The following is a 22,615-nucleotide window of genomic DNA, read 5'->3' on the forward strand; positions in this document are numbered from 1 at the left end:
TTGTGTTGTTCATTGATGTCGGCGTTCAGACTGGCCGGTAATAAGCCCGGTTAATCATTTCATTCAGCCCTAAATTAAATGATTTGACGGCTTACCTGTCTGTCTACCTACCCATCTATCTGCTCGCACTGGTCATTGTGCATGACCAGACTCTTCCACAAGGCAGACCTACAGATAAAGAGACTCAGGTGTTCTGGGGGAGAGGCTTTGGAGGGACGGTTGGGGTTTTTGGATCGGTCTTTGGGTGTGTCCCGGGCAAAAGGCACCTCCTAATGTGATGAAAACGTTTGGCAACCCCTCCATAGCATATATTTCAAATTGGTAATATGCACTGGCTCTACTGTTGCAGTGGAGTAAGTAAAGCCTGCAATTAACTATTATTATCATTCTGTTATAGTCTTACAAAGTAATTAAAGGCTAGGGGAAAGAACTTAATAATCTCAGCCAGTTTTTGTGTGTGCTCCCTTATCAACTTCCAATTAGTTATGTTTTTCTTAAAGGCATGCCTGAGGTATTATTTCTATAAACATTATTCTGGGTTGGGGTTTTGGTTAGCTAGGAAGCTGTAATGGAGCCAACAAGGAAGAGAGGCTCCGTCATGCAGAACCGTTCTGGCCAGAGCAAACATGCCTGACAATAGCTCCAGTCAAAGTGATTGATTAGAAGACATTCAGACACCACAACCTTCTTAACTGCTTCCAGAGGTGCCTTGAGGTGGTTTATTCAAATCAATGATGAAAATGACTTTGCTTTTGTTGCCCTACAACGCATTATAATTATGACTGGAATGTAAAACCGTGACGAAATTACATCAGTCAGCCACTTGGTGGCGGTAGAGTTAACAAAGTCGGGATAAGGAAAAAGCAGGCTAATCATCTCTGCTATATACATCATTTTTCTATATATTTCGTCATAATCATCTTTAATGAATAATATATCGTTTTAATGAATCATCACTTAAAAAACGAATAAAAAAATAAATAAATAAATGTATTACTGTCGTTTGCATCATGTTCCGATGCAACTTACAGTCAAAATATTTTTCATTAATGAGCAGATCGTGTAGGATGCCCGCAGGCAGACTGGGGACATTGGGGAGCGAACCCAGAACCTTTCAAGTGGGAAACACTCTATTAACCACTGTTAATTCTATATAATCCTCGTTACATGACGAGGCTTCTGTTCTGCTATTGAGAATCTCTCCTTGCTGTTCACAGGTTTGTAAAGACAGGAAATAAGAAACTTTGTTAAGTCCCAGATGAGTCATCAGTGAGCATCAGTAGCCTACTTCAGTGCTGTCAGTCTCGGAGCTTCCTGTCTCCAAGAGGGTTTCTCATGTGGACGTTATTCTGGTTATAAATTAGTAGGCCTACGTTTAGTTATTTCTCTGTTTCTTATTTATGTACGATGCATGTGAAAAGAAGATCTACAAAATCAAGCAGATGCCTTATGCTTTATGACACTGTGTGTGTGTGTGTGTGTGTGTGCGCGCGCGCGCGTGCGTGCGTGTGTGTGTGTGCGTGCGCGTGCTCGTGTATATAGCAGATCTAATAGGACGCAGATGGTAGTATTTCACAGTTTTCGACAATTATCATGAGCTATATCACGACTAGCCCTATAACTCATCTTTATTGCTAACTTTGATCTGTAATGCATAAAGATAGGCCTAGCCTACTATGTAGCCTATATTTTATTAGCACCGCCGAGGATGCCCGGAATTCAAACATGTCGTTCTCAAAGGCCAATTCACACCAGAGCGTTTTTAGTCGACCGTCAGACGTCCGACTTCAGCTAGAGATTAGAGAATTCTAGAGAATTCCATAGTGCACATGCAGATTTACACCGGCAGCGTTTTACGCCCGTCTCACAGCCGACCAAAGCTTAACTTTACGCTTCACTTCTATTTTCAAGCGTTTCTGAAGCGTCTCGGTTATGACGTGTTATCTGATGAATCTTGAAAATATAGCGAAATAAACGGCGGCGGTGTGAATTGATACGCCTACGTCACGCTCACGGCGCTCTCCCGCCTGCGGTGTAAATTCCCAGTAATGCACACTAACTGGGAATTTAATAGGCCATGACTCTGTTTGCTCTCGGTGTCTCTGAACCTGTAGCTTCGTAACAAACCAGAGGTTTAACATAAAAGTTTTCTCCACGCACGGTGTCACACATCTAAAGACGGAAGCATTTCAAACCGCCTCCGCTCCTTTGGTTTATTAATATTATTTATGAATATTCACCGCACGGCACATCCCTGTCCATCCCCCCCCCCCCCCGGGGCGCAGCAGCGTGGGAAGTATGGGTGCTGGGGGGAGGGGGTGTAATAGGAACTTATTTTTTATGTTATCAAATATTAATATTTGATAACAAGAGGAAAGAGGAAAACATGTCTCCCACGATCCTGGCCCGGATATACGAGTAAGAATTCAAGAAGGACATGCTCTCGTTGAAGGTTGAAACTTATTTATATTGTATAGGCCGCCTACATCTATTTTAATGATCATTTTTAAATAATCTATTATTTATCTGCCGATATTCAATTAGACATGAATATTCAGATGATGCTAATTTTACTTTACGTAGTTACTGGTTACTAGACCGTCATAAGGTCATATCCACAAATTACAATTTTGGATATTTTCAAGGGCTCACATGAAGCAAAAAAAATAATAGGTTGGAGTGACACAAGAAGAACAGGGGTAAAGTTATTTGAGTACAAGTCCATTTTTTCAGTTTTTGGAATGCATGTAGGCTGCTTGGTTGGGTTTAACTGGGGTGGACTGACTGAGATTTCTGGTTAAAGGGATAGTTCAGGATTTTGGACATCGGGTCTCATTTCCAAGTGAGCCAGTGTGTTATTTATCATTGGAGACCATTTTCAACACTTTTCATTCAGTTCTTCTAGTTGCAGAAATCGCTGGTGCTAGGCTAGCGCAAGTCGAGGGGAACTGCTAGCCTGCCAATAAAAACAGTATCCTTGTATCGCAATGATCACATTACATTTTGGGGGACTACTTCCTCAGCAGCGGCGGAATTTCACTTTGCTCCGGTGTAGCAACCAATTCACTACAGCAGAAGGTAAACAGAGAAGCGCACTCCAGGTAATATCAGTCCGCCGCTGCTGTAGCTTGCTTTCAACTACAGGGATTATAAACTAAATGCAATGTGATGCAAGGGTAAGTTTATTTCTAACACTATTCTATCAACACAGACATTTACATCGATAGTCTGGCATTATAATTGGTTTGCCTCGGGAGTGGGTAAAACTGTTTTTATTGGCAGGCTAGCAGTTCCCCTCGAGTTGTGCTAGCCTAGCACCAGCGATTTCTGCAACTAGAAGGACTGAATGAAAAGTGTTGAAAACGGTCTCCAATGATAAATCACTCACTGGCTCACTTGGAAATGAGACCCGATGTCCAAAATCCTGAACTATCCCTTTAATTACAGTAATTGCTGTCGACCTTGCCCATTCCGCAGCAATATGCATTTAATTAAACAGAGAAATAACTTAATAATCACCCCTCCCCCAACCCATCGGCACTATTTATAAGCACCCCACGTTGAAAACGACTTCACGTGGGTGGGTGGTGTGGCCCTCTGTCTGTCAACAGCCTGAACAAAAACATAAAATCTGGTGTGACGGGATCACAGCCTACTGTATGACTTTACCAGAGGGGAGGAGACAGGATGGGAACTATTCACCCCTTCATGTTCAGCCCTCCAGCTGAGACCATCACCAACCCTTTGGGAAAAATTTGCAAATAGAATAAAAAATAACACATATGACGTGGAAGTCAGACACCAACAGTACATGATTCAATGATTCTGATGTATTACTATAAAACTACTTCTGAAACGGTATCAACACCAGGACACACAAGGTAGCTAACCCAACAGGGTATTGCCCTTGACTGAACACAATAATGTGCCTTTTAGGAGTGAGTGGGTAAACTCTTAATATGCCTTCAAAATGGTTTTCCCAAAGACTTTAAGGGGTAGAGATGCAATAAAAGCTGCCAGCTGTGACAACCATATGCCGCTTTATTTATTGGGGGAAATTTACACTGGAGGATTGAAGGTTTTAATAAAGGTCTAAATAATTGAATGAAAATACACAGAGAGAAAGCGAGAGGGTGAGTGCTTGGTTTTGCTGAGCTGTCAGTCCCAGGGGGAGGAGCTAGCCTGGGGTGTAACCTTAAAGATGGACGAGATTTCAGCGAGCAGTGAAGATCACATGCTATCGAAGAACTGCCAACGTTCAGGACACAGCCTCACCCCACAACCACAATGTCGAGAACAAATCTATTGAGAGAGACTGAGACGGATAGACAGAGAGAAACAGAGAGAGAAAGAGACAGATCGACCAAGAGAGACAGAGAGAAAGAGACAGTTAGACCGAGAGGGACAGAGAGAGAGAGACTCCAGGATTCAAAGAGGATGTGGAAGTTGTCACAGGTCAATCAAACATGTTCCGCTTCAAAAGCTCATGGGGAAGACAGGATATTCTAATGGTTAGGGTGTTCAAATCCTAGCCAAAAGGTTTTTGGTTCAAACCCCAATGTCCTGTAGGCATCCTTGAGCAAGATGCCCCCTAACCGCTCCCCACTGCCTAATGAGCTGTATCTGAACTCACTATGGTCACTATGCATGGGACTGTTTGATAAATTAATAAACAGTAAAAAAAAATATTTTTGAATAATACATGGAATAATAATGGAACTGGGGAATGGGATGATGAGCAGTTAAGGGAGAGGGGATGAAGACAGACGTCGGCCATTTAGCTCTGTCCTTCAGTGGAGGAAAGCACTGATCTGGTGCCCCTCCATCTCCCCCTCGTTGACAATTAGATGTCCCATATTATCCCCACTTTGGGTCTTTTAAGCAAGGAGGAGCTGTCACTTCTAAGGAGCCAGGCATCAGTGTTAACCTAGTGTTGCAGCCTCCCTCCCCCCCCCCCCCACACCATCCCCACATTAATGAGGAGGAAAGATGGAGGAACAGAGGACCGAGGGAAGGAAAGAGATGGAGAGCAAGAGGAGCAGAGGAGAGATGAGTACAGAGCGAGGGGGGATGAAAGGCGAGGCAGACCTAACGGGTGTCTCTGATCTCCGTCCGCAGCAGAAACAGCCTTTCTCCTCGCACGTCTGGTGTAAACAGCCTTCTCAGCCATTCATACCTCAAGTTATCTCACACATGGAGACAGTGTTTTCATGCTTTGGTCTCCTATGCCTGAAGGCTGAAGGTAGAAATTTGAAAAAAAAAAATATTTTCCGAGATATAAAGATGTATTACGATACTTTTTGAGGATATTTGTGCATTCATTTAAATGCATTTACACAATACTGTCACAAGAAATAGAAGAATACATTTAGAATCTTTTCATTTGAATATAATACATTATTCATTGCAGAACTCTCCTTAATACAGGCTGGGGATAAAACCTCAATTTGGTGTTAAGGGTATGTGGAGTCTGTGTGTGTGTGTGTGTGTGTGTGTGTGTGTGTGTGTGCATGCGTGCATGCATGCGTGCGTGCGTGTGTGCATGCGTGCGTGTGTGTGTGGTTGATGGCTGGTTTAGGCAGCCTCCCCTGGCCTAAGTCGGCCTGATTGGACTCTGGGGCTGGGTGAGCCTACACACCTGTTGAGCATTGACCGGTCAATGTGCCCCGGTTAAAATAGACTTCTCCACAATCACTTGGGGACAATCACTCCTGCATGGCAGCATGTAAAAGCTCCTGCTCTGTATCACTATACTCAACCTCTGCAATAAACCGCTTTTAAAATCACCCCCCCGTGCCCTGGAGGAGCTCGGTAAAGCCGACCAGGTGGAGTGGGGCAGCCAGCTAGGTGGGCTGTAGCGTGGACATTGTTACAATGACATTAACAACAGGCTTCAAAGCGTCTTCCTTTCGGCTGGGAGTCACAGATGTTCTTATGTTCAGCGACACACAGTCCATCTACTCACAAACCTCCCCCCTATGTTGACATATTTGCCACTGTAAAACATCTTGACAGCAAAACAACTTGCATGACCATGGCCTGAATGGATGGACCCTAAGGCTCTTAAATCACGCTCTCTAAATTGAGTTGGACTTGAAGGTTATTTGATCACGTCCAACAGTGTAACCGACAGTGGTAGGCTTCCACTGATGCTGGCAAAATATTTTGACCACTCCCGAGTTCGCTTCCAGGGACCAGAAATGGCAGGGTACTCATAATACAATATTACACAATATGTTTTGAGTGCCAATACGATATGTATTCTATAAAAAGTGCAATTCTGTAAAAAAAAAAAATGCAATGCGATATTACGATTATTTTGAGTGATGGTATCTTGTGTCGTTTAACATTTTGTTTTGTGTTCAAAGGTCCATTGAACACATACTCGATGCAAATTGAGGAATACACACAAGATGTATTGCGTCAGAAGTGAAGAATGATGATACTAACATGAATCGACCTCCCCCCAGTCTATAACTTGGGATCTTCCAGACCTATAGTCGCCTCATTGTCTGCCAGGGTGGACAGTGATGTATATGATGTCATCCGCTGGCTCAGTCCGTCATGTTGTTAAGTCGGCTGGGAGGAAGAGAGCATTGTTGAGCATTGAGAGAGAGAGAGATGAAGACCGAGGGAGAGAAATGGAGAGAGAGAGATAAAACACCAAATCATAGAGAGACACAGACACACAAATAGACATAAAGCAAATGTACAAGTCTCTCTCTGTTAAAGCTTCACAGCTATAGTGAATCAATGTTCTCTGTACCACAACATTAAACAAGGCATGTCAGACTGCGGAGAAACAACAGCAACGGCCAAAATCAATAGTCCGCCTCAAACAACTTCCTTCCCGCCATTTCTCATGTTGGATTACACCGGGTCTTAATTACAGCAGTAAAGCTTCAGCCTCTGCTCGTTTCACTCCCACAGCTCCCCAGTTTGGGTCCTTGCGTGGTTTGGGCAGACATTGTTCTACTAAAAACACAACACACTTTTTCTTTGTGGTTTCTTTGTGGTTTCTTTGTGGTAACCATGTCATATCTGTTTCTGATCACCCGTATTGATAAACGAATCAATATACCCATTTGATATACTATATTGATAACCTTATCCATATGCCCTGCTGATCAACTATATTGATAACGTTATCAATATCCACCTCTGATCAACTCTTTTGATAACCTTATTTATATCACCTTCTGGTAGATTATATCTATAACCTTATCCCCTACTGGTCAACTATATTGATAACCTTATCCCCTTCTTATCAATACAATTGACAACCATATCCTATTCTGATCAGCTGTATTGATAACTTTATCCTTTTCTGATCAACTGTATTGATAATGTACAAAAAAGTAGCTGTGTGCACATCCCACCTTCTGGCCAGGTACAGGACAAATAAAGTTAAATAGAGTGAAAGAAATGTAATGATTAAGCACTGATTAAGCTCCCATATTAATTTAATGAAAAATTCACAGCAACGTTTCTACCCTGTTGGGTCTTCTTCAGGCGCCTGTCGACGACCCAACAGGGTCTGCTGCGGACATTACATTTCTTTCACAACTATATTTTGATAACCATACTCCAAATCCCCTTCTGCTAACTGCTTGAAACTGAAATATAGCCCAGAGACTCTGATCCCCAACTACAACTTCAAGGCCGTCAGACAAGGGGTCCAGTTAGATTCAATACACCCTGGACCCTGAACGTGTCTAGAAAGAGTCATGCGGTCATGCGGTAACCAGTATGGGTGTAACGATACACAAAAGTCACGATTCGGTACCTCGGTTTTTAAGTCATGGTTCGGTATGTTTTTCGGTACAGCAGTTTTTATTATTTCATTTTTATTAAACAATTTGATTTTGATTCGTTTCCATACTTATTTACAATATTTTAGTGTTTTTCATTGTTGTATCGACATTGGAGTATTTATCAATGAAGAACAGTATCAATATCAATCAGTATCAATGATCGCCCAGGCCTACCGTCTAACCTTTAGCCGTCTTAAGGACAAGGAGACACTGCCCTGAGCCAGAGGGAAGGAACCTTGAGAGGGAACACAGACGAGGAATCCCTCCTTGAGGGAAGGTGAGGAGGACGATGGGTGCTGAAGACGTTTGACGGAAGCACAAAACAGAAGAAACTACGCTTTTTAAAGCAATTGTCAAACAATGCTAAATGTCGATACCTGTCTCACTGTCTTTACCCGTCTCACGTTATATACCTGTCTCACTGTCTTTACCCGTCTCACGTTATATACCTGTCTCACTGTCTTCACCCGTCTCACGTTATATACCTGTCTCACTGTTTATATACCTCTCTCATGTTATATACCTGTCTCACTGTTTATACCTCTCTCACGTTATATACCTGTCTCACTGTCTTTACCCGTCTCACGTTATATACCTGTCTCACTGTTCACATACCTCTCACATTATATACCTGTCTCACTGTCTTTACCCATCTCACGTTACATACCTGTCTCACTGTTTATATACCTCTCTCACGTTATATACCTGTCTCACTGTCTTTACCCGTCTCACATTATATACCTGTCTCACTGTCTTTATCCATCTCACGTTATATACCTGTCTCACTGTTTATATACCTTTCTCATGTTATATACCCGTCTCACTGTTTATACCTCTCTCACGTCATATACCTGTCTCACTGTCCATGGCAGTCTCACTATATGCCTGTCCCACATTTGTCTCACAGTCTATACCTGCTGTCTCACTGTTCATACCGTTTCAATGTTAAAACCTGTCTCACACCCATTAGTTCAGCATGTTATACAACCATTGGATTTCAACATTTATGGAACATTTATGCAAGGCATCTCACACTTCACGTTGTGGCGTGCAATAAAACCATTTGAAAGGCTCAAATTGCACTGGGGTGGTTGGAGGATTTTGAAACAATAAAACATATGAATCAAATCAACTTTGGCTGCAAGAAGCAGACAATTAAAGGAGATGTCTCGTCATAAAACCACATGCATCTATTATAACAGATGTATATATAGTATTAGGTATGCATTAGGTGTACATTTTCATTAAAGACATAAGCAGGTGGGTTACTAGGAGCAGAAAGAAAGACTTTTATAATGAGATCCGCAGCGAGGTGTATGCGCACACCAGGCGCGATTCTAGGTTTCTTAAACATCCGGGGCTCAGTGGGGGGTATCGAGCAATCGCGGGAGGACGAGATTGTTGACGGGGGGGGGCGGCGGACGGAAGGTTGAATTGTCTTTTTTTTTTTTTTTTTTTAATTATTATTTTTTTCAAACACAAATACATTCGGGGCTATTTCAATTTGATCCGGGGCTTTAGCCCCGAATAAAACAGCCTAGTTACGCCACTGGCGCACACCCACACACAAACTCCCACAAAATCAAATAGGCCTACTTAATTGTACCAATCTGACTAGGATTAGTCTAAGGATTACTCCCTTTAACCATTAGTCAGTTAACCATTAGTCAGATTTCAAATATTGATTTATTCATGAGCGTTTCATAAAGTTAAATGACAATAAATAAAGACGTTGTCGAGTGTTAAATTGACTCAACAATAGCTATTCAATTAACAATTAACAACAAGACTACTGGACGGGTCTTACCATGTGTGCATCCTCCTGGTGTCCCCGCTGTTCGTTCCTCCGTGGAAAGTCTCTAGCGCTCTGAGGGAGAGGCGGAGGAGACTACTTTGACGGGGTTTCTGCAAATCCCTCCGCTCGGTCCATCCTCAGGTGTCTTCTTCACATTATTTTATCATCATTATATTACAAATAAACACTAATGGTGCCTGGGCCACTTGTGCACGTCAGACGCGCGTGGGTGGTTCCTACTTCTGTGATCGGAAGAGAGCAACTTACGCCATACTTTGGGAACCCACCGTTGCGTCTCTTGTCGTGCCTGACGAGCGGATGCGCGCCGCCGCGGACTCACGCGGAAGCGCATCCACCTGTGCACGCATCCGTGACAGAACACTCACTCGTAATAACGCGGTGTTGAAAGAAGTGTTCAGCTGTTTCCATACAAACTGTCTGGTGTCTGTTTTAGACATATCATCGGTAAAGATGACTACCCAAACAATGGTCAGAAGATCTTTTAAAACAACATTTGTTCAGTTGCACAGTTCGCCTGCTTTATTGTTGCTCTATGGGTTGTCTTAGTTTGTGTTTTTGCAATCACAGGTACCCTGGAAATCCAGAGTTAGCACAATCCGCGAGAGCACAATCCAATCATATGGGACTTATTCCTAGGGTTATTCCCATGATGCTCTGTCATATTCCCCCATGCATTTTTGAATGCATGGGGGAAGTGTGTCAGCGACACACTTTAAACTTGTCGCTTTCTTTACTTAGGAGTGAGAGTTACTAGTGTGTGCGTGTGTGCGTGTGTGCGTGTGTGCGTGTGTGCGTGTGTGCGTGTGTGCGTGTGTGTGTGTGTGTGTGTGTGTGTGTGTGTGTGTGTGTGTGCGTGCGTGCGTGTGTGCGTGTGTGTGTGTGCGTCCGTGAGGACATCCATGCAAAAAAAGCGACTTACAGTGAATTCTGATACATGACGTTACGGAGCAGGTGTGGGTTAGGGGGCAATCTTGCTCAAGGCAGACTGTGGACATAAGGGGATTCAAACCTGCAACGCTTCAGCTGGGAGCCAATTACCCTACTGCTACTAGACTATATCCCTAAACACACAAAGAAAACCCATAAGCTCATACGCAGGTGTCAAAGCTGTTGGCATAATAGGAGCCCTTTAAGGATTTACTACATACTATACACTTTACTACATACTATACACATAGGCCTAATAAAGCCTACATTTGCTGTTTTATGTGGACATTTTACTATTATAATTATATATAATTTATTGGGCACCAGGCAGGAGATATGTTCATGGCATTACTCAAAATAATTAGAAGAAAATACTTTGTCCATCTCCACCTCGTCTCCCTCCACCTTCTGGAGAATCTGCGGCGGACAGAAGGAGCTAGCCTAGAGTTAAGGTCACCTTCTGGAGCTCTTCCCAATAGGGAGGGAAGCAGGGGTATGGTTCAACTTTATCTTCTGAACACACATCTCTAACGAGCTTCCCATGGCCATCCATTGACTCTAGCTATTTTCTGATGGCTTACAGCTTTCTCTAGCTAGCTTCTGTCAGATAGGACGGTGAACATCATAAGTGGGAGCGTCCACTCAGATGTATGATGGGTGAGTTTGTCCACCTATCATACATCTAGGTGGACAGTTCCGCTTGTGATGTCAGTCAAGTGGTGTCAGAAGCGGGAGTCTTGTAACTAATACCGTAACATGTATCACCTTAACGATGTAGGTAAATGTTAAATTCAGTCATCAGATTCTTCAGCTGAAGTAGTAATCATTTTTTTGTCAATGACGCCATTTGTTTATGACAAGGTGCTTTGTTGAAAGCACTCAGTATGTCTCTTCTAGAATCCAGAGGTATATCATTCATTCTAGTCTCCATAGTACACACGCACAAGGGTGAAAGCAATTTGTGTGGACACATTTCTGTGTTGTCGTCAACGTTGTCTCCTTGCTTCCTCACAGTGCGTAAACAACCACCCGGTAAGCTCAGGCAGATGGTCACCGTTCCAGAGAGAGATAAGGGTCAAGGAGAAACCGCCATTAGGGACCCCTGTAAAAAGGCCAACAGAGTTCTTAAAACATTTGTTTTACTGCATGGCTCCCTGCTACAGAGACTAGGGATGTATGGTAGAACAGAGCGTACCATCCTTAATGTCTTCAGCAAACGTCCCAGAGGACTTTCCTCTCCTCCTCTTCTCCTATTCTCATTCAGAAGAAAGGTGAGGAACTCACTTCAGAGGGCAGTCAACATGGGTTAAACCGAGTGTATTCAAATATTTTAGGACCTCTCAGCAGCTACATGTAGCTGCTTATCATGGTACTGCTGTAAATAATAAATATATATATATATATATATATATATATATATATTTATAATATATAAATATAATAAATAATAGTACTGCTAATAATACTAATACCAGAATATCATGGCAGTACTGTAGTGCAAGTTGTAACCATATTAGACAGTATATTTCATGCTATACCATGAGTGTACCAGGCTAGGAATGTATACACTCTCTGTATTTTAATTAAGACGCTTTAAAGCTAGAAGCATCCAACAGTTGCATACACAGTATACCATGGTAACCTTTTACGTAGAGCAAAACGCTAAATCATTTACCCTTTGAACAACATTTTAACAATCAATGAATCATCTGGAGTTGAAGGCATATCATATATTTTCAAACAGCATTACTGTTTATATCAATGCATCATCAGCCACTGAACTAGACAATAACATTTTATTAATCTACTGAATCAATAACTTTTTTCCTTTGCCGCTTTTTTATAATAAAAAATGACAATGATAGTTAATTCAGATTCATTCACTAAGGAGCCTGTAGGGGTTAGGGCATCTGGCTCAGGGGTGTCTAAAGGAAGAGCGCGGCCATAGAGTTCAATACGTAAGGGATAATGTATAGAACGCCGTCATTATTGGGAAAATAAGCCTGACAGTGCGAACCGTACCCCGACGCGAAGTGGAGATGTCTTGCTTCGCACTGAAGGGGCTTATTTTTGATAATGACCAACGACGTTCTATGTACATTATTCAGCTTATTACACGGCTACTTGCCAAAACGAAAAAATACCTTTTTACAATTTATTTGTTACCAGCATTCGTAGTGTTGATCAGCAGAGAAATAGTCCGCCAAAGACGTTGACGTCGCTTAGGAACCGAATACACTGGGGTTGATAAGTTACGGGACTACTAGCACAGTGATACGAAAGAAGTGAATCGGAGGCAAAAAGTCCACTTTCCTTGACAGCGGTCATTATATGCTTAACAACGGTCAATTATCGAAAAATAATTCACCACCGGAAGTCAGGGAAGGCCCATGCAAGTGAACGGAGCGTTCCACAGCATTGAGTAGGGCCGTGTAATAATTAAGCAATAGATCACGACAGGCTGTGGTATGTGCTGATTATACCACAGTTAAGGGGGTCTGGATGTTTGACTCTGAACCACCAGCAAGTTCGAAGTTCTGCCTTGAAGGCTGTAAGGATGAAGACCAGAACGTTTGTCCTTCATAATCTTTTCATGAGCCCCTCACTCATTAATGAATTTCCTCTCTGGGGGATTAATAAAGTGCTATCTATCTTATTCCTTTGAGTAATTGGCCTTATAAGATGCAATAATACTCTGCTTTCTCTCTCCCGTTCCAGTCTGATTTAGTTAATGAGATAGTGTCGCCGTGACATGTCCTTGCTAAAGGTCTCCTCTGGTCCCCCAGCCTCCCCCATTGGGACTAACCTGCTGCTACCACGACCTCTAGACCATCCCCCACCTTCTCAGTGATAACTGTCTGGAAAGTCTCTAGAAATATTCAAGAAATCCAAATTGTATTTTATTAATTCATTATTTCACAATCAACATCTGAAAAAAAAAAAGTTTCTGAATGAAGCCTTCAAAAGGGCCTTTTCCCACTACCCAATCACACAAGCTTGTTTAGTTAACTTGCTTAAAAGACTGTCACCTGCGCGCCATTGTTGCTGACATGTCTAAAAAAAGAAAGCAACTCACCTTGGGCGATTTCTATAAAAAGACGTCCAAACAAGCTGAAAAAGAGGACCAGCCGTCTGTAGCTGGTGGTAGCACATCGGACGTTGGGACTTATGCTGCTACAACAAAGCCGAGAGAAGAGGCAGCTAACGTTAGTTCTAATATTAACTTGACCACTAACGTTAACGTTACTGTGGGGGCTAAAGAGACACAACAAGACGAGCCAAGGGCCAAGAAGATAACCATAGTAGAGGTCGAAGGAGATGAGGAAGAGGACGATGATGCTGATGACCACCCCAACGGCTCTTATAGCTTCTTTCAAGACGCCGCACGATCCAGTTCAATCAAACTAAATCAAATGACAACAACAATAAGGTCTCTTGTCCTTATTATAACAAAAATACATTAGCCTAAGGTGTATGCCTGTTTCAGTGTAAATGTAAACAAAAAAGTCTCTGTTCAAGCATGTATCTTTGTATATAATTCTTATAGGCTACTCGTATTCCTGTACGTGGTCAAAAAACGATATCGCCCCCGACTATAATCCAATGCTTTTATATATCATCTAGACTGGATTACTGCAATTCACCTATCTCTGGTTTACCAAACTCTACCACGAAAAGCCTCCAGCTTGTGCAAAATGTTGCAGCTAGACTTCTGACTGGAATGAGAAAATGTTCTCATCTCTTCCTGTTGTTGCTTATCTACACTTAATCCCAATAACTGCCAGATCAAATGTAAAGGTGCTGCTGCTTACATAAAGCCTTGCACGGATTAGCCTCATCCTACCTGAAGGACCTTCTTATTCCTTATAGTCCTTCAATGCCCCTCTGGAGTTGGGGAGCTGGCCTTCTTTTAGTACCAAAGGCTATGAAGAAATCTGCAGGAAACAGAGCATTCTCCTATTGAGCGCCCTGTCTATGGAATGGTCTGCCACCCGTAATCAGGGAAGCTGACTCCGCTGTGATATTCAAAGAAAAGCTGAAAGCCTACCTCTTTACTGTTTCGTTTGGCACCTAGGGGTGCCCTCAGCTGCTGTTTGCAGAGATTGCTGCTGCTGATGGGTACTAGATTAGCTGTTGCCTACATGCTTCTGTGCACCCTGCTCCATCTTATTCATAATTCTATCTGTTTTAGCATGTTGTGGTCACTGCGACTGGATGGCTTGTTAGTGATCTATACATAATATATCTTGATCTATACATAATATATCTTGATCTATACATAATGGCTGGGTGGACACTCCCACTTTTGATGTCACTAGAGGGTAGAGAGAGGCGCTGGATGGCTTATCAACATTTCATCTGAGGTAGGATAGGGGCCCTTTAAGTGAGTCTCAATGGTAAAATTAACAAACTGGTCCAACATAGAATAGTTTCTTCCATAAAGTGTTGCCTCTATCAGCAGGTGAGCGGTACACAATGACAAACATGTACGTGGGTAGATGTGTGTTTTTCTTTTAAGAGAATGCACGTTTTGAATGTAGGTTTGCAACTTACAGTGATAAAAGCCACTGAAACCCAAAAGATTTGCTTTGAGAACACACATAAATAAATGGAATAACATAAATTCATTCATGTGCATTGTGCTGCGGTGAACTCAAGGTAACAAGACTTCATAATGCGCCTGGCACATTCTTTTATCGCCTACGTTGGACCTTTCATCTTTATTTTCGCCAATGACAGGCTCTGATTATATTGTATCATCATGGAAAGGAACCCTACAGAGAAAGGACTTGTTGCTTAACCTTGCCCTTGATCGTGGTCTGTTTGTTTTATTGTTTGTGTCCAACCAAGAATCACTCAACGAGAGTTGAGTTAATTTGTTGCTGGAAGAGAACAGTGGAGACGTGAGGGAGAGCTGGAGAGAGGAGAGTTTGACGTGTTGGACGGCGTTAAAAATGACAGCCGTGTCCCACCGGTTCTGTTTCATCCGGCCACTGATTCATCTCCAGCGTAGAGAATGATGGAGAGCCACAGGCCGGAACAAAGGGTCTCATCCATCATTCAGAATCAATATCAGAATGTACGTAATTGTGAAAGTTAACTAAGTTTAACACATACAAGGAATTGATCATCGTGTTTGGTGCTCAACTATAGTAATAAACATAGTAAAGAAACATAAAAACAAAGCACAACGAAGAATTAAAGTTGCCTGCAAGTAGGCCTACTGTACTTAAAGAAAATATATATTCTTTAACCATATAAATATTTAACCATAAAAATGTACCACATTTACCATAAAAAAAAGCTGTTCAGGTTGTTCAGGTTGCTGTTCAGGTTGAGCAGGAATGTGCAAATGACGGACCACAGCTTCACTGGTCCACTGCTTTTTTGTCCTCACCACAGGTTTACAGAGATGTATTTTTGCCTGTATCCAGGTGGACCAAGTGAGGAAGGTTGATTTGAGAAATGTGGAAGCGGGTCTGCATAGAACCAGGTCTGGATCCCCATCCCTTCCAATGAATCATCTTACTATTCAACCAAATGTTTTTAATGTTTCAAATGTAACAGCATCTGCTTTTAATTATCAGTGTCCACTTTTACTCTGGAGACTTGACTTGGAATGCAATTAAAAGACTTGAGACTCGACCTGGGAGAAACAGACTTGATTTGAACCTAAGAATGAAACTAACTACAGGGGAGAATAGAAGGTTTTACAGCTGTAGGATCACGGTCACGTCATCACACCAGCCACTGTGTAAAAACAAATACATCCACCTTTTGTCTTGCCGGAATGTTGTGTGTCACATTCCAACCTGAAGAGTATTAAACAAAGCCTCAGTGAAGTAAGGCACAAAACAGAAGCTAAAGAGAAAGTAGTTGAGTACATCCAGTAAATGAAGGTTAGAGAGAAACATTGCAAGGTAGAACGAAGACCGCATTTGTGGAGTGCACTGAGTGCACACATTTCAGTACACCTTTCACCAGAATGTCCTGTTATTCCACAGATGTGAGGATGAGAGTGGGAAATAGATCCGCAGGGGTTATATCTCTGATGTTCATGACCTCGGCTCTGGTGAAAGAGCTCCAACAAAACACATTATTTACCAAATACAATGCACATTCAGGGAGAACCCAGGATATTCTGCAAATCTGCTATCCTTAATTAAAGACCATGCCTCATAGTTGTTCAATGTGTAGCTAGATCAAAACTTTAGTTTAGGAAAGTCATCACGATGGTGGTCAAAATGAGTTAGAGCAAGTCGCTCCAATGCACCCACAAAGCTGTGTGTTAAATGTAACCCGCGAGGAGTCCTCCCTCTCACCCCTACACCTTCATCCACCTGAAACTTCAAGCGTTTAGTTTTTTCTTATGTCGCCATCTAGAGGACAAATATGTAAAGGACATACGGACGCGGAATTCACGTATGCTACAGTTTATGCGAACGCACAGGTATAGATATGTTTGGGCCTACATATTTTGTAAACCTACATAAATAAAATGCATATAGAAAACGTTTGCTCATATCTGCTTAATTGCAGTGTGGGCCTCATTTGATTTGTCTTATATATTGAACCAGCTCGGTATATGTATTCATCCTAGTTTCCCCTAACTTGTAGCCCTATAGGCCTACATCCTGGATGAGTAGGATATGAATGTCTATCCAGAGACTATAGTCCCTGAAACAGCCAACAGAGGGCTCTGAGAAACCAGAAACCAGGTCGACTCAGACTGATTATGATGTTAAGTGTTTATGGATAACTGCTTAACGTTTTAATTCACGACTCGATTTGTATATGCATTCTTGGTTGGGGTAGCCTACTCTTGTGGTTTGAATCTCAAAATTGTTACTTTGTTTACATTTTTTTACCATCATGTATTTCGTCATGTTGGATACATTGTGAGCTTATTATTCGCATGACCATGTATTTATTTAAGTGTTTTGCCTTGAGAATAGGTGGTTTTATCACTGGCAATTATGGGAGCATCGTCACAGGTGGCGGGGGTTGACCTGATAAGTTCTCTAAAGTGGTTTACAATTTGTGTATTTTTAGCACTAAAAGCCTACATAGGCTTTGATAAATACTTGGTACTTCCAAAAAATCTCAGATTAGATCAAAGATCTTTGATTATATTCTCTTGGAAGTAGATTTGATCCTTTCTATGGAACCTGTCCAACGAGAATTATTGGTCTATCTATAGAAGGCCGAACATGCCTCAAAAAGCCTTTCAACTTCCTGAAAATGGACTAACAATCTCTTAAAGTTATCTTACAACTTTTAAGTAGGATTCACATTTTATTTCTTTAGTTTTTATTTAATTGTGTGAGAGAGTAAAACGATCAACAAACAAACAAACCAACACAATTCAAGCTAATTTGTCCAAACACGAGGAGATGATAAAAAACTGAGATGGGTTTCAACATGATCCCAAAAACACACAAATAAACAAAATTAACCACAGTTACGGTTACTCAATTGTATATATCGTGTAGAATAACAAATAAAATGGAGTTTATTTGATTCATTTCTCCAGTCTCTTTAGTGTGAAAACATGGTGAATAATCATGTTCAAAGTGAGAGTTTGGGCCCATTCAAACGTTGGTTTCTGAGTTTCTCTGACATGTGTCGAGAAGGAGGCTTAAGATGGAAGAGAAAGGACTTTGACCTCAAAGAACTGATAATCTATAATCTCTTTGAACGCTCCCTCACACATACATACACACACAAACATGCACGCACTCACAAACACATACACGCACGCACATACACACACACACTCGCAGACACACGCACACACATATGCATGTGCATACAGGTGCTCTCTAGGATGCTCAGGAAAAGGCACCAAAATCCAAAGGGCTCTCTGCTCCCCTCCCCAGAGGACTGCTGGTCCTACGGGAGAGACAAGGTAACAGGAAGTGGGTTTAGTGAAAGAGGATTACAGGGTGAGTGGGGGAACAGGGCTAATCTGCATTGGATTATAATCTGGTATCCCTCCTTGTCATGAAGCGACACTCTCCTGCACATTCTGTCTCCAATAGCCTTAATGAACACAAATTCAAATAAATGACAGGACTATAGCCAACAGCTGTTGATCTTCTGTTTGCTTAGTTACTCACTGTCATAGTGTGTTTGTTAGAAGATCTATGTGTACACATTTGATCAGATAAAGATCAGATAAAGGTCACATGAATAAGGTTTATTTGTCTGCACTGTGTTAGGAGGAACTAGTTATTTGAATGGATCTTCCCTAGTAAGACAACCTCTGGGTAGATCCCGACCAGAAGTAGCTGAACAAACAAAATAAAATACAATGGAAGACTATTGTCTTCTGCTGGTGAGCATGACCATGTATACATCTATAATAAATTAGTATGAGTGGAAGATTTATGCACTATATGTATGTTCAATTAATTTTTTTCATGCTACTTAAAAAGTGCTATAATATAATTTCTTGCCAGAAATGTGTAATATGTTGTTTCAACATTTAAAAAGGAACTGGTTCACTAAATAATCACAGAGTTTTGTCCGAAAAGTATCACTGTTGTAATCTGACTTTCCCATCTCGACCTATGGTCCTGGAAATATAAACATAATAAGGCAAGGCAAGCCATGAAGCATGTTTCTATTTCAGCAGCTAAACCATTTAGTATACAGCATCAAACTGTTGTAATTACATATATTCAAAGTCTGTGATTATTTTACGAAGATCTAGAATAATAACATTATTAAGATATAAGAATATAATAAAATATAATATTGATTTCAATCTCTTTTAAACTCTTTTACTGTCCTGTAATTCTGTGTATCTTATCATGAACTTAGCTCTTAGCTCCAATCATCATTACTTTAGTATGGCTGGCAGCTGGTAGTATTACAGTGCTTATGAGGGAGTGTTCCCCTTTGTTTCGATTTGTTTATTTTAACATACCTTCTAGCGTCCATCCCTAATTGGCTATTGACACCGGGTCTCTGTTCTGATTGGGTGCGTCTGGAGGAGACCCCAGCCTCCCCGCGTGCGGCCTGCCGGCCCCTGGCTTGGTCTCCCCAGAGTCTGGGCAGGGTGGAGCTGGAGGAGGGCGTCCAATCACGTCCGCGCTGGTTCTCCTTCTGACAGAAGACGGAGCGGGCGGTGCTGAAGGCCACCATCGGGACGATGTCCTCGCTGTCGTTGTTGTCGGCGGCCGACACCACCGTCCTGGGGGAGCTGGGCCTGGACGACACCACCGTCCTGGGGGAGCTGGGTCGGGACAACGGCACCGTCTGGGGGGAGCTGGGGTACCGGTGGTGCACAGAGGGACATGACGGCGGTAAGCGAACCCTGGAGACCGGCGGTGCCGTCACGGGCGGGGTGCACTGAGCAAACCCGCCCTCGTGGAGGGGGGCCGCCCGGTGGTGATGCGGAGGCCCTGCGCTCTGCTGACGGAGGTGGTGGCGCCTCCTGGTGGGGGAACCCGCCACGTTGCGCAGGTGGATTATCTTTTGGGCCTGTTGGTACAGAGTGGAGGACGTCTCTCCCTCCGGATCCACGTCGTCGTCCGGGTCTTGCTCGGGGTCCGGTTTGATGGCGCTGGTAGACGCGGCCGAATTCTGTCTCACGGCGGCGCGGTTCGGAAGCACCGAGACGTTCTGCCCGGAGGCCCTGAGCCGCTGGGACAGCCTAGTCCTCGGGTACGTGACGGGGCGTCCGGGGTTCTCGCCGGTGCTCTGGAAGGAGTCGTCCATCAGGACCTCTGGTGGGGGGGGCGGCAGGCTGTCCACGTCCAGGTCGTCCTTGCTGTCTGGCCAGCTGTTGTTGTTGTTGTTGCCATTGCTGATCTTCTCTGCAGATCCTATGTCTGGCAGAATGCGGGCACCACTCCTCCGGGGCCTCTTGATGTGAGGCGGGATGTTGGCCAGTTGCTGACCAGGCCGCCCGTCCACCCCTTGGCTGAACGTGTTGATCAGCCGCCTCACAGAGTTGCGTCCTGGGGGACGGGGGGCGTACCCTGCCGCTGGTAGTCCATCAGGGAGCTGAAAGGCACCCCTATCGGCACAGGAGCCACTTAGAGAGTGCTGTCGCTGTCCCCTGTACGTGTTACAGTAAGGCTCCGTAGATCCACCTTCTCCTCTGCTCCTTCTCCTGCTCCTCATCCGCAGGTCCAAGTCTCTCTGGCTCTGTTGCAGCTCCCTGATTGGGTCACCGCCGGCGGACGTGCAGCGTTGTGGTTTGGCGGACCTCGCAGCGGTCAGCGGTCGCCTGTGCTGAAGATGTTCAGGGGCCGCGTTGGCCAGTGGTCGGCTTGGGTCCGGGGGCGAAGAGTTTGACCTCGTCCTCGCTGGCCTGTCACACTCCTCCTCTTCCTCATCCTCCTCCTCCTCCTCTTCTTCTTCCATCTCTTCGTCCTCCTCCTCTTCCTCTTCCTCCCCACCTTCATAAAGGCCCCCGTGGTTTTGGAATGGGTTGAGCGGACTGTCGAGCAAGGCCCGGACGTTCCCCCCGGACCCACAGCTCGCCGAGCCGGCGCTGCCGCCGCGGTGCCGGCAGCGGTGCCTCTCGGACCCGGCCAGGGACTCGTTCTCGCCGCCGATGCCGCTGTCCTCGCTGGTGGTGGTGATGTCGTCACCGTGGAAACCCTTCACGGTCGCCTGCTCCACGTGCAGCAGCACCTGCACCAAGCGTCCCTCCGCCACCCGCTTGGTGCGCAGTTTGTCTGACAGCAGCCTGGAGAGGGAGGCAAAGTAATCCACCTTCTCCTCCAGGGTGGCGTTCCCCATGGCCTGGAAGGAGCTTCCCACCAGCTTCATCTGCTCCGTGGAGTGCTGGAGCAGCTGCTGCAGGAGGTCCGGCGGCGGGTCGGGGGGGTGGGCGGCGTTGGCGCCGGGTTTGGCGGGCGTGACGTATGCGCCGGCGGTCTTGCCGGTCGCGGGCCAGGCCATGTAGTCACCGTGTTCCCTCATCATCAACTCGCCCTCCTCGGCCATCTCCTCCAGGGCCTGGTTGATCTCCTCGAAGCGGTGCACCATGATGCCCAGCATGGGCTGCAGGGAGAGGTGCGTCTGGGCGGCCTGGTCCAGCAGGCCCAGCAGGGCGTTGTACTTGGAGAGGTTGGGGTTGAGGTAGGCGTACGCCGCCTGGTGGGCTCGGACCGTGTGTGGCGGCAGGTCCACCTTCGCTCCGCCGGACGCCTTCCTCTGCTTCTCTGTCCGTTGTCTCTTCCCGGCGCCTTTGGGCCTTCTTTTCTTCTCCGTCTTCACCGGTGTTGAATCGGTTAGAATCTCCTTACACGCCATTTCTTGCGGTGGCGGCGAGTCCATTTCTGCGACGCTCTCCGTGGTTCCAACGGCTGCCACTTCAGGGTCGGCCGAGGGCGGTGTCTCAGCTGCTTTGGAGTCCTCTGGCGTCGAGAGTACCACGTCTTGGCTGTGGGGTACTTCCACCTCTTCATCGTGAGCGTCTGTCTTTAAGCACGCCATCTTTTCTGCTTGTTCCACATTTTGGACAGCCTGAAGAGCCGGTTTGCCCTCTGGTCCCGGGAGTAGCTTTTCCTTGGAGGGAGAACTGCCCATTCTCACTTCCTAATGACTCCGAACAGGAAAAATTGCAACAAAAAAAAGAAGAAAAAAAAAACTGATATTCCCCGATCACCCAAACTTGTTAGCTTAGCTAGCTAGGTCGGGCCGAGCTCCACAGACCAACACAATATTCCACATACGATGTTCACTCAACGTCCGTCTCCTGCCGAGTGTGACTTGTGAGGACCGCAGAAATGGTCATTTAGCCCCTATTGTCTATCGTCGAGGGCCCCTGGGAGCCGGGCGGGTTTCTAGAAGCTGCCCGATGGTCTGGCTTTGTCGACGCAGAACCCTCAGCCGAGAGGAGCTCACGGGATAAGACGGATAGAAGACACACACAGATGCTCACGCTAAGTACATCAGTGCCCGCACACACACACACACACACACACACACACACACACACACACACTCTTTAAGCTCATTAGTGTATTTAAAGCCTGTTTACCAGGTGCCTCTTTTAGCTTCACTCCATTACATTGGTTTCCAGGCAACAAGTTCA

At 44.4% G+C, this 22,615-nt stretch overlaps 1 protein-coding gene across 1 annotated transcript; it reads right to left on the reverse strand.

Moving 5' to 3' along the window:
- Positions 1 to 107: 107 nt before the first annotated feature.
- pcare2 (photoreceptor cilium actin regulator 2) lies at positions 108 to 22,014 on the reverse strand (the record flags this gene model as incomplete). Its single annotated transcript, XM_084484299.1, has 2 exons — positions 108 to 168; positions 19,490 to 22,014. 2 exons carry the CDS (start codon positions 22,012 to 22,014, stop codon positions 108 to 110), a joined length of 2,586 nt encoding a protein of 861 aa, XP_084340425.1.
- Positions 22,015 to 22,615: the final 601 nt, after the last annotated feature.

The sequence above is a fragment of the Micromesistius poutassou genome (assembly GCF_964030765.1).
Source record: "Micromesistius poutassou genome assembly, chromosome: 19".
Taxonomy (NCBI): Eukaryota; Metazoa; Chordata; class Actinopteri; order Gadiformes; family Gadidae; genus Micromesistius; species Micromesistius poutassou.